The 16,186-nt window shown below is 36.6% G+C and overlaps 1 protein-coding gene across 1 annotated transcript in view; it reads right to left on the bottom strand.

Moving 5' to 3' along the window:
• The window catches only part of chd1l (chromodomain helicase DNA binding protein 1-like), an 18,404-nt gene extending 2,218 nt beyond the window's left edge, over positions 1–16,186 (bottom strand). Inside the window, exons 1-22 of the mRNA XM_067372802.1 lie at positions 15,983–16,186; positions 15,378–15,490; positions 15,177–15,283; positions 14,445–14,559; positions 14,323–14,354; positions 12,849–12,930; positions 12,538–12,700; positions 11,583–11,738; positions 11,397–11,489; positions 10,734–10,830; positions 10,091–10,164; positions 9,523–9,633; positions 7,554–7,668; positions 7,173–7,326; positions 6,826–7,006; positions 6,586–6,731; positions 5,816–5,979; positions 5,497–5,699; positions 4,475–4,573; positions 3,526–3,596; positions 3,321–3,435; positions 220–328 (exon numbers count right to left, since the gene is read on the bottom strand). Of these exons, the coding sequence (XP_067228903.1) occupies positions 220–328; positions 3,321–3,435; positions 3,526–3,596; positions 4,475–4,573; positions 5,497–5,699; positions 5,816–5,979; positions 6,586–6,731; positions 6,826–7,006; positions 7,173–7,326; positions 7,554–7,668; positions 9,523–9,633; positions 10,091–10,164; positions 10,734–10,830; positions 11,397–11,489; positions 11,583–11,738; positions 12,538–12,700; positions 12,849–12,930; positions 14,323–14,354; positions 14,445–14,559; positions 15,177–15,283; positions 15,378–15,490; positions 15,983–16,076 (2,594 nt within the window). The 5' untranslated portion in view covers positions 16,077–16,186. The remainder of the gene's footprint in view (positions 1–219; positions 329–3,320; positions 3,436–3,525; positions 3,597–4,474; positions 4,574–5,496; positions 5,700–5,815; positions 5,980–6,585; positions 6,732–6,825; positions 7,007–7,172; positions 7,327–7,553; positions 7,669–9,522; positions 9,634–10,090; positions 10,165–10,733; positions 10,831–11,396; positions 11,490–11,582; positions 11,739–12,537; positions 12,701–12,848; positions 12,931–14,322; positions 14,355–14,444; positions 14,560–15,176; positions 15,284–15,377; positions 15,491–15,982) is intronic.

Genomic DNA, 16,186 nt, shown 5'->3' with positions numbered 1-16,186 from the left:
GTGGTGCGCTCCCCGTTTCACATGACCAATTTTTCATGCGAACCATGCTCTGTTTCTAACTAAACTGCCAGTGTGAAAGGACCCTTAGAGTACAGATATTACATTCTATTGACATATCTATCCAAATGTAAAAGTGATATAAATAACTTCTGGCTTTAGTTCATTGTTTTTACTAATATGCAGTTTTTGTGAAAAATGAGGACTTCTGGGGTAGGATACATAGATGTGGAGATGCCTTTGGTGGCCAGGTGCTTGCGGATGAGTCTCTCTGTACCGTACCAGTTGAAGCCTTTAGTTGAGTGACCAATCCGAGGCAGATGGACACTTGCTATTGAAGAAAACACAGAAAAGGTTTACTATCAGAGGTTAAAGACAACAGTAACTTAAAGACAACAGTAACTTGCCATTTACACAGAATACCTTTTTTAAAAAGCTGAACTTCTTTTAAGTAGCGAGATTTTAGAATAGTGTGTCATGCAAAAACATGAGTTCAACAGTTAGACAGTGCTGCTTGAATGTTTGTGAACCCTTTAGATTTTTTTGTATTTCTGCAAAAATATGACCCAAAAAATCACCATGTTCACAAAAGTCCTAAGAGTAGACAAATGAGACAAAAATATATATATTGTCAATTATTTATTGAGAAAAATGATCCAGTATTACATATCTGTCAGTGGCAAAAGTATGTGCTTTCAGAATCTTGTGTGACCCCCTTGTGCAGCAATAATGGCACCTAAACGTTTCTGGTAACTGCTGATGAGTCCTGCACAACGACTTGAAAGAATTTTAGTCCATTCCTCAGTACAGAACAGCTTCAATTCTGGGATGTTGGTGGGTTTCCTCACATAAACTGCTTGCTTCAAGTCCTTCCACAACATTTTAACTGAATTAAGGTTTGGACTTTGACTTGGCCATGCCAAAATATTAACTTTGTTCTTCTTTAACCATTCTTTGGTAGAACAGCTTGTGTGCTTGGGCTCACTGTCTTGCTGCATGACCCACTTTCTCTTGAGCTTCAGTTTACGGACAGATGTCCTCACATTTTCTTTTAGAATTCGCTGGTATAATTCAGAATTCATTGTTCCATCAATAATGGCAATTTGTCCTGGCCAAGATGCAGGACAAACCTTGGTATTACCACCACCATGTTTCACAGAGGGGACAAGGTTCTTATGCTGGAATGCAATTTTTCTTTCTCCAAACATAATGCTTCTCATTTAAATAAAAAAGTTCTATTTTTGTCTCATCAAAAATTTGTCTAATAGCCATCTGGCTTGTCCACATGATCTTTAGCAAAATGCAGACAGGCAGCAATTTCCTGTTTGGAAAGCAGTGGCTTTCTCCTTGCAACTCTGTCATACACATCATGGTTCTTCAGTGTTCTCCTGATGATTGACATCAGCCAACGCGAGAGAGGCCTTTAGTTGTTTAGAAGTTACCCTAGGATCCTTTGTGACCTTGCAGACTATTACATGTCTTGCTTTTGGAGTGATCTTTGTTGGTCGACCACTCCTGGGGAGGTTAGCAATTGTCTTGAATTTCCTCAATTTGTACACAATCTGTCTGACTGCAGATTTGTGAAGTCCAAACTCTTTAGAGATGGTTTTATAACCTTTTTCCAGTCTGGTGAGCAACAAACTCTTTTTCTGAGGTCTTTAGAAATCTCCTTTGATCGTTCCATGATACACTTCCATACCATACACTTCCTTTAAATAAAACCCATTCAATCCACTGACTGAAAACATTTAAGAACAGGTGGAGCCTAAGTTCACCTTCAAATAAACTACTAATCCTAGAGCTTCACATACTTTTGCCACTCACAGATATGTAATACTGGATAATTTTTCTCAGTAAATAATTGACAAAGTAAATATTTGTCTCATTTGTTTGATTGGGTTCTCTGTCTACTTTTAGGAGTTTTGTGAACATCTGATGATGTTGTGGGTCATATTTTTGCAGAAATATAGAAATTCTAAAGGGTTCACAAACATTCAAGCAATACTCAGGGGTGGGCTCCAACCCTTATAAAACACGTCTGAACAAGTTACTTCAGGGTTACTTGAAAGCTACAGGCAAGGGAGTTGGAGGGTTGGAGCTAAACTCTGCAGGAAAGTGGATCTCAAGTCCCAGAGTTGCCCAGTCCTGAACTAGTGCATGTTTACAAAGAAAAAAGATGGAAAAACAGCACAGTGGAATACAAAAACATGTTCTGTTTAAACAGCCCCTAAGCCTAAGGCATGATCAGACAATTAAAACGACAGTCATCACATTGGATACATTCATACTTAGAAGCATCTGAAATACGCAGACATGAAATTAAATCAGGGGTGCCCATACCTTTCCCTGGAGATCTACTTTCCTGTTCAACTCCAACCCTGATTAAACACAATTGAACCAGGCAGCTAATTAAGATCTTTAGGAGCACTTGATAATTCCAGAAAGTTGTGTTGGATCAGGGTTGGATCTACCCTGACTCTACAGCTGCATCCGAAAACTTGGCAGCTGACTTGCTGCCTCGCTGCCTTATAGACAATGACTCTGCAGACAGCGTTTGCGCACAAAGGTACCTCACTAAACTGATTTCGGACAGACTTCTGAGGTAGCATAACAGGTTAATGATCTACAGCTAAATAGAGCAAGCTTTGGTGATAACTAAGCAAATTACTACAATAGCAATTTCTTGCTAGAAATGACATAAAAAGTGGAAAACTTTGGTCAAAAACATACATTTACACACAACTTTCAAATGCCATCTTTCTTTTACTAGTTCAACTGTCACAGAACGGAATGCACAGGATTGTGGGATATCAAAGGCAGTGAAGGATGCATCTACGATGCCTTCAAAAATCGATCAGATGAAGGTACCTCAGGCGACAGGAAGTGAAGCTAACTTTGGATTCGGACATGCCTTTATGCCTTTCTACCTTGGAATGCTTCCTCCAAAGGCAGCATTTTTAATTTTTTGGATGCAGCCTACAGGTAGATCTCCTGAACTGGATTGGGCACCCCTGACTTGAACAAAATGTCGTAATGTACAGTTTAGACAGTTTGGTGAGCTCTGTTGTGCCTGGGGAGTTGGCTCTTCTCAGTGTTTTGAAATGATTCCACCTCTTGGAAACAATCCCATCAAATCTATACTAAAAGGTGTGTTCAGTCAACTAAGGTTATACAACAGGTTTGCAGCACATGTGTGTAATTCAGTGGCAACTCTAATACCCACATTAATAGATTATTAACTCAAGTCATTTGTTTTAAAAGTGAATATATGAAGCCATTTCATTGCAACCAGCTCAATAGTTTCACAAATGAGTGCAGAGTACCCTTCTTTTGTTTGGCATCTCTGTAGATCTTTTTGAGGCCCTCATCCAAGGCGGTGAGCCGAATGCCTGACAACTTGTTGGCTTTATCCCTCTGCTGGGCAACTATGAGTGCCAGCTAGAGAAACAGGAGGCATAAAATGATTAAATAAATTAATGATTAAAAATAATTAACAGCAGTAAAGACATAAACAGCTTGCTGACTTACATAGTCTCTTCCACTGAGCCTCGACTGTTTATCATCAATAGGAAAAAGCAGAACATTCCCAAGTTCTAAGTCTGCAACACACAATTATCACTTTGTCATTTATATCTTATGTTCATTGCCCTTAAATTTTGACCCAATCAGTTATGGAATTGAATTGATGTGTGTTGAGGAAGCTGTCATTTCCAATATTAATTTAATTGGATTTTTTAATTAATTGGTATTGGTCAATATTCTATATACAGTGTATTGGCTGATATTGGATATTGAATTGCGCAAGATTTATATTTCAAATAAATGCTGTTCTTTTAAAATTGTCTTGGTTTCTACAAAAATATTAAGCCCGTTTTCAATAATAAAAAAATGTTTGAGCACCAACCCAGCAGATGACAATGACTGGTGTAATGGCTGCTGAAAATTCAGCTTTACCATCACAGGAATATAATACATATTTTAAAATATATGCAAATAGGCAAAAAAAAAAGTAGTGTAATCTTTAGCAAATATCAATATCTATTTTTAATACTATACATTATAATGTTGTAATTTACTTGTAGTATTTTAAAATCACTAATTATGATTTTATTGTTTTATTTTTTATTTGGACAATATAGTATATAACTGTATTATTGGCCAGTTTATCATAATATGTATTAGGTATGTATGTAGAGCAGAGCTACAGAACAGCATTGTACACGATCAGTGAAAGTACAGTAAGCTGTTCTACCTCAAATGTAAATACCAGCTTTATAGTTCTGATACCACAAACTTTATGAAAGCCATAGCTTTCTATCACATTAACAGTTATTAAAACAATTCTGACAGTTTTATGGAAAAACAGCTTCCAAGCAACATAGTGAGCTATGAACTGGAGCCATGACATCAGTGTGGAATGCTTGCAATGACAGAGCATAAATTAAACCTGTCTCAGCAAACAGGAAAGGTTTGTTACCATTCATGTCACCAGCCAACTCATACTGCTTCTTCGGCTCATCTGATCTGAGCTCCAGTGCGGTGAACAATCCTCCTCGGCCCCAATGTCCAGAGTCATCTACACCAAATACACACCAACACATCATGCCATCTGTTAATGGGATACTTCACCTCTGGCAAAATGGGCTTTCAATAAAACTTGGCTGCCAATACAGTATAAAGGCGAAAATATTTTTTGAAATTGGTGCTACCTGACTAGAGAAAAAAGGCTGTTATCATTCTTTTTGACAACTGAAAACTTCAACACTCATAATGCACTGGGCATGTTGTCGTCCAAGTCCAATCCTGCCAGCTTGCTATGGATACGCTTACCGGAGTCAAATACTGCCTTTCTTTGGTAGGAAATACTTCTTAGCAAACTTTTAGTCACAACGCTGTGGACTTGTTTTGTTTCCGGGTGCAAGAATTCAAAGAGTAAACATTTAGCGGGAGTAAGTTACTTTTAGTTTCCAGTGAAGGATACCACATGTTGTAGGCTAAAGTGGCTAAAGACTGCAAAGAACCGCAAATACGGAGAGAACACTGCGACGAAAAATCTGAAAACCCTCCATGTTTGTAGTTATTTTCAGTAACAAACCTGAAAATGACTACAGATTATACTCCCGCATATTTATATCCCCGCCCACGGACAGTCGGATTGACAGAGGGTAATTAACAGAACAGTTATTATTGCAATAGAGGGTAATTAACTGTTCTGTTAATTACCATCAATTGATCCGACTGTCCGTGGGTGGGGATACAAAAATGGGGAAGTACTGTATAATCTGTAGCTTTCATGACCTGTCAAAAGTCCACTGGATGATGTGTTTTGCGACACTGTAACAACACAAAGCGGGTTGAAAATCGTTGAAGTTACGCTTTAACAAGCCATGCAGAAAAATCAATATGTTGACAGTGGTCTTCTGTCAGCAAGACATCTGTTACAGGCCAGTCACAGGCCAGCTTGGCCACACCGTAAGGAAGTTTTTAATAGAGACGTACCAACACAGTGCACAATGATGGCATCTTCTCGATCAGCCTGAGGGTGAGTTACATCACCCAACACATAGCGAATAGCAGTTTGATCCGAATCATTAGAGCTCCAGCTGACATCATCATCTTCATCAGGCTCCATATCCTCACCCCCGCTGTCGACATTTGGCAAGCACAGTGATCTGTAGCCACACGAATCCCACCATGCCATCCTGTCATTGAAAAACAAACAAAGAACAAATTCACAGGAACATACAATAAATATATTATATACTGGTCAATAATATGAATGCCACAAAGATTTTTTTTTTTTTTTTTTTTTTTTTACTTTTTCTTGTAATTTAGTTCTTCCTGTTGCCTCTTCCTTTCCTCTTGTAGCTTTGCCCTCTTTGCAGCAGCTTCTTGTCTCTTCTGACGTCTCTGTTCTAACTCTGACTCTGTAAGGGGCCTCTTCTTCCTCCCTGGGTCTATTAAGGGTCCAGTCAGGGACAACTGATGGGCAGTGACAGACGTTTGTTTTGATTTTTGTTTGTTTTAATAAGTACATGAATAAATATAATGTAAAAAATAAATAAAAAATATGAATCATTGGCTATCATGAAAGAAAAAGAATGTCAGCAATTAAATGTTTTCCAACCAACAATTTAAACAATTACATTTGCATTAAACACTACTGTTCAAAAGTATGCTCACCAAGGCTGCATTTACTTAATAAAAAATACAGCATAAACAATTTTTTTTTTGTTAATTTATCTTAAAATGTAAATTATTCTTGTGATGGCAAAACTCAATTTTCAGCATCATTATTCCAGTCTTAAGTATCCCATGACCGTCTTAGAAATTATTCTAATATGCTGATTTGGTACTCAAGCAAAATTTCTTATCAATATGGAAAACAGTTGCACTGCCTGATATTTTTGTGGAAACCATGATATTTTCAGGATTCTTAGATGAATATGAAATTCAAAAGAACAATATATTTATTATATATATATATGGTAACAATGTAAAAGTCTTTACTGTCACTTTTTATCAATGTAACGTCCTTGCTGAATAAAAATAAAAGTATTAATTTCTTAAAAAAAAAAAATTACTGACCCCAGCTTTGTTCCGAAGTGCACGGCCCTCCTTCCCAGCATCCTCTAGATCAGCTAACTGCTTCTCAAATAACAGTTCAAAGGTCTTCTCATCTTCGGCACTGGGGTCTTTAGAGTAGTCCTTCCCCTCGAAGTAATACATGTGGTCTGGAAGTCAGGAAACACATTAACAGTTCATTCTCATTCTCATTTTCAAGTGTCAGTTATAACAAGATTACTGAAAAGAAGCTAAGTGTTGTACTTTGACCCTCCATGTCCTCATCTTCCTCTTTATCACTCTCATTAAGCTTGACATGCTCTTCATCCGTTAGCCATCGCCCATCTCGAGACTGCCCTAGGATCAGCCTGAGGTCCACGTCTTGAATAGAGCTCTCCTCTGATGACAGCAGTTTATCCACACCAAACTTCAGGATCTCACTCAACTAGATTGGTGAGGATGTAAAAGAGAGCATACTGAGAAACGGTTAACGTGTGCAGTTTCATAATAAGCTAAACCACATGTGCACAAAGATATGGACCAGGAAACAGTGCATAGAAATGAGTTTAAGAGATAAGATGAAGCATCAAAGGACATGTGTCTCTTTCTACCTGAAGGCCAGAAGCTGCGGACTGAGCCTGGTCCAGCAAAGAAAAACGTCCCCCCTCAATCACCGTGTCTGTGAGACGGAGTTTAGAGACAGCACGGGAATAGATGATCTCTTCTACAGTATCTCTACCGAGAAGACGGATCACTTTAACAGGCCTGCACACAAAGAAGAGATGAGAATTTATCTACATGGTCAAGCAAAGTGCCCTTAACAGGGGACATTTAAAGAGTGTTCAAACAGTACAAAACATGACCAATGTCCACATTACACTTTGGTCTGGTCACCATCACATGGACCAATTGTGTGGCACTTATTTCTTTTTTTTTATGCTTGACACTACTAGCTGGAACAACATAGAATATGCATTTTGCCAGTGGAGTACCTTGTTTGGCCAATCCTGTGGACTCTGGCTGCTGCTTGTAGGTCATTCTGTGGGTTGAAATCACTGTCCACAAATATCACAGTATCTGCTGCTGTTAGGTTCATTCCGACCCCTCCTAAAACAGGAAACAAAGACTGTTGTAAGCCAAGGTGCCGCACAGTCAGTAAATACAGGTACACTACCATTCAAAAGAGCTTTAATGGACAAACTGGTCTACAGAGCGTGTTTCTTCACTATGTTGTTCTTCTTCTTTGTTGGTGTTTTTAGAGGCAGCCTGCATCGTCACTATGTTGAATATGCATGAAGAAGAAGTAGTAATAGTAGTAGTCATCATTGTCGTCTGGTTTATTAGAAGCAGAGACCATTCTTTGTTAGAAATAAGAAGAGAAATGAAATTTGAACAAATGGAGGATCACATGGATTATTTTGTCCAAGAGACAACAGAATGTCAATCTTCGTTGTCAAAGAAGCTAAAACATGATGCAAACGGGGAGAAAAACGTCTGCTAACGCTATTTCGCTGTCAGATTAAACACCTTGAACAGTGTAGCTACCATTAGCTAGCTACTTCACTACTGAAAGAAGTCTATTATTATGCTCACCAAGACTGCATTTATTTGATCCAAAATACAGTATAACAGTAATACTGTCAAATATTATTATTACAATTTAAAAACTACTTTAATATATTAAATTAAAATGCAATTTATTTTGGTGATGGCAAAACCAAATTTTCAGCAGCCATTGCTCAAGTATTCAGTGTCACATGATCCTCTAATATGCTGATTTGGTGCCCAACAGTGCTATTTTTGTATCATTAAAATATTATTATAGTTTTTATTAACTAGTTTATGTTTTTTATATTTTTATTTAAAAATTAGTTTTAGTTTTTTTTGTAATTTTGTTAGAAAGTTTTTTTTAAAATTTCTATATAGTTATTAATTTATATTTTCATTTTAGTATTATTTATTTCGTTACATCAAGTGAAACTAAATGAAAAAATGTTTATTTGTCAAATAGCTGAAATAAAATAAGTTTTTTTTTTTTTTAAATATTTTATTTTATTTCAGTTAACATTTTATTTCAAGCAACAAAAATGATTTTTTATTATTTTTATTTTAGTTTCAGACAGTTAACTATATTAATCCTGGTGCTCAAGTGACATTATTATCATCACAGTTGAAAATAGTTGTGCTGCTTAATGTTTTTGTGGAAAACTTAATACTTTTTTGAGGATTTTATATATTTGATTATATTTGAAATTTATTTATTTAGGATAAACCCCTTGAGATGTAACATCTCGTTTTAGAGGGGGTCAAAAATTAAAAATTACACAATCCTAACATACAAACATCATAAATTATAACTAACAATACAAACACAACAGCACACACACCAAAAAAAAAAAAAAAAGATCGATATAAGGTTCAAAAGAACAGCCTTTATGTGCGAAATGCCTTCACTGTCACTTTTGGTCAATTTAATACATCCTTGCTCAATAAAAGTAATAATTTATTTCAAAAGAAATCCCCAAACTGTGCATACTGTAAAGAGTTCAAATAAAATGTTAAGAGTGAAAGTGAGGCTGTAATTTTAATATGAGCAGCTCTGAGGGAAAAAAAGGACTAAGCTGTTTAGCTGAACTATATCTCTCTCTTTTATCACACAGGTTTTGCACTGCCATCTCATACAGAGACACAATTGTAATGCATGTTCTCAATATTTATGCATTATCTCTTGCCATGACTTTCGGCTTTCAATTACTTGTGTCTGTCTAAAAGATGCAAATAAGATTTGCATCAAACACATAAGGCCAATTTTGCTACCTGGATGGTATTCAAATACAATACTCTAAATATTACATAAAGTAACTAATATAAAAAATAAAAAAAAAATGGATTTGCACTGCTGTTGATTATAGAGTTGGATAGTGTGAATTTCAGATTGGCTTTCTCAGACTGTGAACTCACCAGCTTTGGTGCTGAGGAGGAATATAAAAACATCTTTGGTGCTGAAATTTTTAATAGCTAGGTTACGTTCCTCTCCCCGGACTGAACCATCCAGACGCTCATAACTGTAACCTGCAGAGAAGTGGGAGGGCCCAATCAGAGCTGGCAGTTACACGACCGGTAGCACATTAACACACACACTATAGCAAACACAGGATGTGATACTAAACCCACATGAACTGCTCTAGATCAGTGGACTAGATTACTAGGAGAACATGTAGGGTATGGTTACATAAATGTTGCAAACTGAGAAGAAACAAACACTGTTTTACAAGCACAAAGCTAATACACATTCCTTTTAAATTGAAAGTCTTGAGCAAGCGCATTGTGGTAACATTACGTGGTTTGTAATTCACTGTAATTTTATCATTTAAAGCCTGTTTTGACTTTTTTTCTGGCTTGAGTCTATTAAAAAAAAAGAGAGAGAGTAAGCAGTAAGCACTTTGGTGAGCTGTCATGCACATCCATGAGACCACAGGTTAATAAGTAAAGGTGAAGACTCTGACAGTGTCGAAGTGTGTCTTAGTACCTCTGTACTCCAAGTAATCTTGCAGAATATCCAGCATCCTGGTCATTTGAGAGAATAGAAGAACACGATGACCCCTGAAAATAGTGACAAAAACATCTATTTTATATCACCAAATCAATAAAACACATTTAAAGCTACACAAACTGCATACATTTTTGGTTGTGCTTAGACTCTGCACCTCTACGTAGATGAATGTGGTTGTACATGGATACAGGACATCTTATCAAAGTGGATGGAAAAATAAATATATTTTTGTTTTGTTTTTACAACCCGAGGTTTTCCGTTTTGAATGATTAATCATTTTTCTTGTACGTTGTGACATTAAACTTTCATCTTGAACCCTTGCAATTTACAGCAAAATCCCTCCCAATAGTGTCAGAGTGTATTTGGGTAAAGAGTAAAGATGATTTGGAAGATTGTTTTTTTGCACTCTTTCATTAACATTTTCTTTTTTATTATTAAAAATTAGTTTAAAATATTTCATGCTATTATATAATGCTAAAACAGTTTGGAAGGTGTTTTATAGTACATTGATGCAGGGCAAATGACTAAAAAAAGTTGCATGTAATTCAGAAAATGAAACTTATACACCAGAACAGTTTGTTTATGGAAGGAAGCTAGACATTAGGTAAACAAGACAAACCCCTCCTGAAGATACGTCAGCATTGTGTCCAACAGAGAGAGCTTTCCACTGGCCTCCACTAAATGCTCCCCCATCTCAAAAGGTTCTGGTTCCACACCTTACATGGAAATGATGCAGAATAAAGACAATTAGTTGGATAAATAAATGTGTCTAGAAAAGAACAGCATTTATTTGAATAGCAATCTTTTGTAACATTATAAATGTCTTCACTATCACTTTTGGTCAATTTAATACATCCTTGCTCGATAAAAGTAATCATTTATTTTAAAAAAATAAAATAAATCCCCAAACTTTTAAACACTAGAGTGCATACTGTAAAGAGTTCAAATAAAATGTTAGAGTGAAAGTGATGCTGAAATTATAATATGAGCAGAAAAAAAAAAAAACCCTAAGCTGGCCTATATTTCTCTCTTCATCACACAGGGTTTGCACCGCCATCTCATAAAAAGACACAGTTGTAATGCATGTTCTCAATATTTATGCATTTCTCGTCTCTTGTCATGACTTTCGGCAAACACATGAGGCCAATTTTACAACCTGGAATGGTAATCAAATATAATACTCTAAATATTATATAAAGTAACTAATAAAAAAAGGATTTGCACTGCTGTTGATTGAAATGAATGTGTATAGAAAAATCACAGAAAGTGATAAAGTGATTACCATCAAACAAGTAGGGATGGTCCACACATTTCCTGAGCTGCATTAAAACGTTCAGAAGTCGGGTTTTAGTGCTTTGATCTGTCCTAAAGGCATCTGAAATTATTCAAACAGTAGAATGAACACTCATCCTTTTGTTGCTAAAGTATTCAATTTAGCCTGTTGTGAAATGATTCAGGGCAGTCTTACCAAGGTCTCTCATCAGAATGGCTTTATAGTATCTCTTCTGAAGAGCAGACAGCCCATGATAAACCACAAGTTCTGTCTTCTTGGGCAGTTCGGCTGCCACCTCTGCTTTAACTCTGCGTAGCAAAAAAGGCTGGAGCACTCGATGAAGCTCATCGGCTGCAGACAAGAACAACCAAGTTACAAACTCCCACACAAGGTCCCCTAAGTACAAAATGAGAATTTATGATCTATATCTTGATAGCCTCTGGCAAATCTGAAAGGTGAGTCAAGGATACATTATGTTTGTTTGTGCCATGTTTGCGGGTTATCTGAGGTGTTAAGTTTGGCACCAGATCTGTCTAATTTTCCTATGTCACTTGGAACAGTTTTATATGTGCTCTTGTGATAAGCAGAACAAAATGATTCTAGTCTGTATTTGCTGCATGACAGTCATTTTTACCACTAAAGCCCTCAAGTTCAGTGATGGCAGCTATTTTGGATTTTTAATGTTTGATTAAGCCAACAACCCCTAAGTCGTCATGAAACAGAAGTGGTGATAGTCTTTTCTTCCCTATTGTGATGTGCATCTGAATGAAATGGCTTCTTGAACAAGACAAAAATGGAGGGTGGGACTTGATTTTGTCCATCAGGAAGTGATTGGCTCGTTGTGGTTTGCTATTGCTGTGATTACATAGGAGTGACGGATTGTCCTGACCTCAAAAAACATGTAATGGGATGCCATTATGAGGGAAAGTTGTTTTAATTAAAGATTACGAGGGTACATGAATTTTTAAAAATGATGTGCATGGATAAATCATTTATAATAAATACTGCAATATTCCATTAAAAAATAAAAATTGTCAGTTTTGATTTGGTGATTTTAAGTGCTAATAATAGTGGTAACAGACATAAATTGTCTGTCAATGCAAACAGTTTGATGTTCAAACTGAAACCGCTAAGGCTGGTGATGCCATACCGAGCGCAGGTTCAGTCTGTACGTCTGCATATGCGCTAACAAAGTCTTCAACGTCTTCAGGGAGAAACAGACTGGGCTGAATGAAGGCGAGGAGGGAATAGACTTCTTGCAAGTTATTCTGAATGGGAGTGCCTGTCAACAGCACTCGAAAGCCCACTGTAAACTGAGAAAAAGCAAATGTCAGATGGCAGTTAATAGCAGGGGAAAGCTGAAAAATTGACAGACAGGGCTTGGTTATTTATCAGGGGTTTTACAGATTGACAGTGACAATAAAAACAAAGCATGCCTATATTAAAATGTAATCGTGTAACCTCTTTGAGGGTTTGATGCAGCAAAGATTCCTGGTTCTTTAGCCGGTGAGCCTCGTCGACAACTAAAATCTTCCATTTCCAGCTGTGAGAAGAAAATAGAAACAGTTGAATTTGAATCGAAATATGCAGTCAGAGATACTGATAATATGATAATTACTTTTATGTTATAGCCAGTAACTGATAAATGTAACTATAAAAAAAATACACTGTTATGCCTAAAAAAATTAAAAATACAACATTAAAAAAACCAAACTTTTAAATGCTAATTTATGAGTAATTGGGTTTCAAAACGATTAACTTTAAGTGAGTGTTAGAAGACAGCAAAGGTCATTTTAAAAATAAAAATGGGGCAAATGAGCATGAACAACAAAATATTTTATATCCAGAATTGACAAATATCTCCAATAATGGCCAATAACTGATATGGTATCAATATTGTCATTTAATTACACATAAAATGTCTGTGTAGCAAAATTGTGGAAATATATTGTCATTTATATAAAGTTTCATAATATACAGTATCTCACAAAAGTGAGTACACCCCTCACATTTCAGCAACCATTTTAAAATATCTTCTCAAGGGACAATACTATAGAAATGAAACTTGGATATATTTTAGAGTAGTCAACGTGCTGCTTGTAGCAGTACAGATTTACTGTCCTCTGAAAATAACTCAACATACAGCCATTATTGTCAAAATAGCTGGCAACAAAAGTGAGTAAACCCTAAGTGATAACAGTTATTTAACCATGCAAAGCCATGTCATGTCCTATTCATAATGTTCATGTTTTGTCTGCTTGACAGGACCATACAAATGTGTGGATCTTGTATTAGAGCAGTTAAAAATTGGTGCTTTGAGTACAATTCCAACATGTACCAACATGTACTGAAGCAGAACATGATGCCCTCCCTTCAGAAACTGGGCTGAACGGCATGATAATGACCCCAAACACACCGCCAAGATGACAACTGCCTTGCTGAGGAAGCTGAAGGTGAAGGTGATGGAGTGGCCAAGTATGTCTCCAGACTTGAACCCTACTGAGCACCTGTGGGACATCCTCAAGCGGAAGGTGGAGAAGCGCCATGTGTCTAACATCCAGCAGCTCCGTGATGTCATTATTGGAGGAGTGGAAGAAAATGCCAGCAACAACCTGTGCAGCTCTGGTGAATTCCATGCCAAGGAGGTGCTCACACACAAAATATTGACACTGTGGGCACAGTTTTGACATGTTCACTTAGGATGTACTCACTTTTGTTTCCAGTTATTTAGACAATAATGGCTGTATGTTGAGTTATTTTCAGAGGACAGTAAATCTGTACTGCGAAACAAGCTGCACATTGTCTACTCTAAAGTATATCCAATTTTCATTTCTATAGTATTGTCCCTTGAGAACATATAATAAAATGGTTGCTGAAATGTGAGGGATGTACTCACTTTTGTGAAATACTGTATCTGTTCACCAAAATAGATCACCTTTTCAGGAATCTGGCATCCTTGAGGCACATCTATTAAATATGAGAAAGATTTCACATTAAAAAAAAACAGTGCAAAACCTTTTGAATGTAGTTATTGTGGATTTATTCTCCGACACTAACCTCATAGGTGGTGAGAAGAACATGGAAGTTTTTGCCATTCTTGAGCTCTTCTTGGAGTTCTGCCCTTCTCTCTTTATCTCCAGTGTAACAGAGCACAGAAAGACTGGGACAGAAGCTGAATAAAAAGGAAGGGTTAAGTAATCTTTCATGTGAAGTTGAAGCTCATATTGCATTCAAGGTAGATACTAATCCAGAGTTTATATGCTACTGTCTCCATCTAGTGACAGTGAAAACACATTGTCTTTCATGTAAAATCATGCTGGATTATTCACACATTCATAGGGTGGAATATAGTTTCACAGTCCTGATAAAAGTAACAAATCAAGATTTTTAAAGTCGTCATGGAACTAAAGTTAAGATTTTTCTTCCCTATTGTGATGCATATCCAAGTGAAAAAACTAACAAGAAAAAAAATGTAGGGCTGGACTTGATTTTGTCCATCAGGAACTGATTGGATGGTTGGATTGTTGTGGTTTGCTATTGCTGTGATCTGATTTGAGTGACAGGTTGTCCCGAAAAACAAATCATCAGAGAAGAGATGTCTTTGCATGATTACAAGGGCACATACATTTTTTAAAAATAATGATGTAGACGGATAAATAATTTCTAAAAAAAAATACTGCAATATTCCATAAAAAACGTGAAGTGTCAATTTTGATTTCATGCGGTGACTTTAATATGGCATTTTATGGCAATACGGCGCAAGTCTGATCATAAACCAGTATCCCTTACCGTTCCAACTCTTGTCTCCAGTTCTCCAAAACTGATAAGGGACAAAGCACAAGGAATGGTCCATTCATCTTCAGGCATCCTCGAGCATATGCTAGCAAAGAGATGGTCTACAGCAGAGGATGACATCTCACTTATCGGTTATCTGACATCTTGGAATAAAAGCAAATAATATAAGCAAGATAAAACCATCACATTACTAACCTGACAAGTCTTGCCCAGACCCATTTCATCTCCAAGGATGCAGCCCTGCTGGTTCTTCATACACTGTGACAGCCACCTCACTCCATCCACCTGATAAGACCTCAGATGAATAGCTGTTAGCAAGGAGATAAAGTATTGTAGTGTTGTTTGTAAGAAAACTTTTAGATTTAGAACATTCAGAAAACGATAAAAAAAAAAGTCCACTGGTCATATTAATGTGCTACTTGAGAAGCCAACCATGCCCAAAAATGTTGTACGATTGTCCGTTGGGAGTGTAACTTCAGTATCATGATTAACTGGCGTCATGACTAACTAAAAGATGTACTAAATGAAATTTGAGTGATAAAAAGTATAATTTACTGGAAATCATGTGCTGGAAATACAAGCATTCAGTTCGAATTGTGCTCAAGAACTTACATACCATCTAGGCATACGTTACTAAGTTACTTAGATAAGCATTTTACTATGTTGCGACGCGGCCACTCTATTTAAATCTATGAACGCACTCCATCAAAAAAACAAAAAAAAAAACAATCTTAATTTGTTTTTATTACATTAACATACTTTAGTTTCTTTTAAAAATTAGAAGCTTTCCATTCACTCACCTCCTAGTCCCCATTTTTTCAGGTCACTCTCTGTTATTTCCGATTTGTCCTTTTCTGGTATGTTTTTTCTGACTGCTTGAAGAAATGTTGACATCGTTGTGGTTTAATTACGTTTAACTTAAGCCCTCTAAATTTCGACACTTTATTTAGTCGAATATTAAAGTAATAGCAGGTTGCGCGCGCCAGAGGAGTTTGACGTGAACT

This window comes from Chanodichthys erythropterus, chromosome 21, assembly GCF_024489055.1.
Source record: "Chanodichthys erythropterus isolate Z2021 chromosome 21, ASM2448905v1, whole genome shotgun sequence".
NCBI lineage: Eukaryota > Metazoa > Chordata > Actinopteri > Cypriniformes > Xenocyprididae > Chanodichthys > Chanodichthys erythropterus.
The sequence above is the reverse complement of the archived record's forward strand: the minus strand, read 5'-3'. Positions and strand labels throughout refer to the sequence as shown.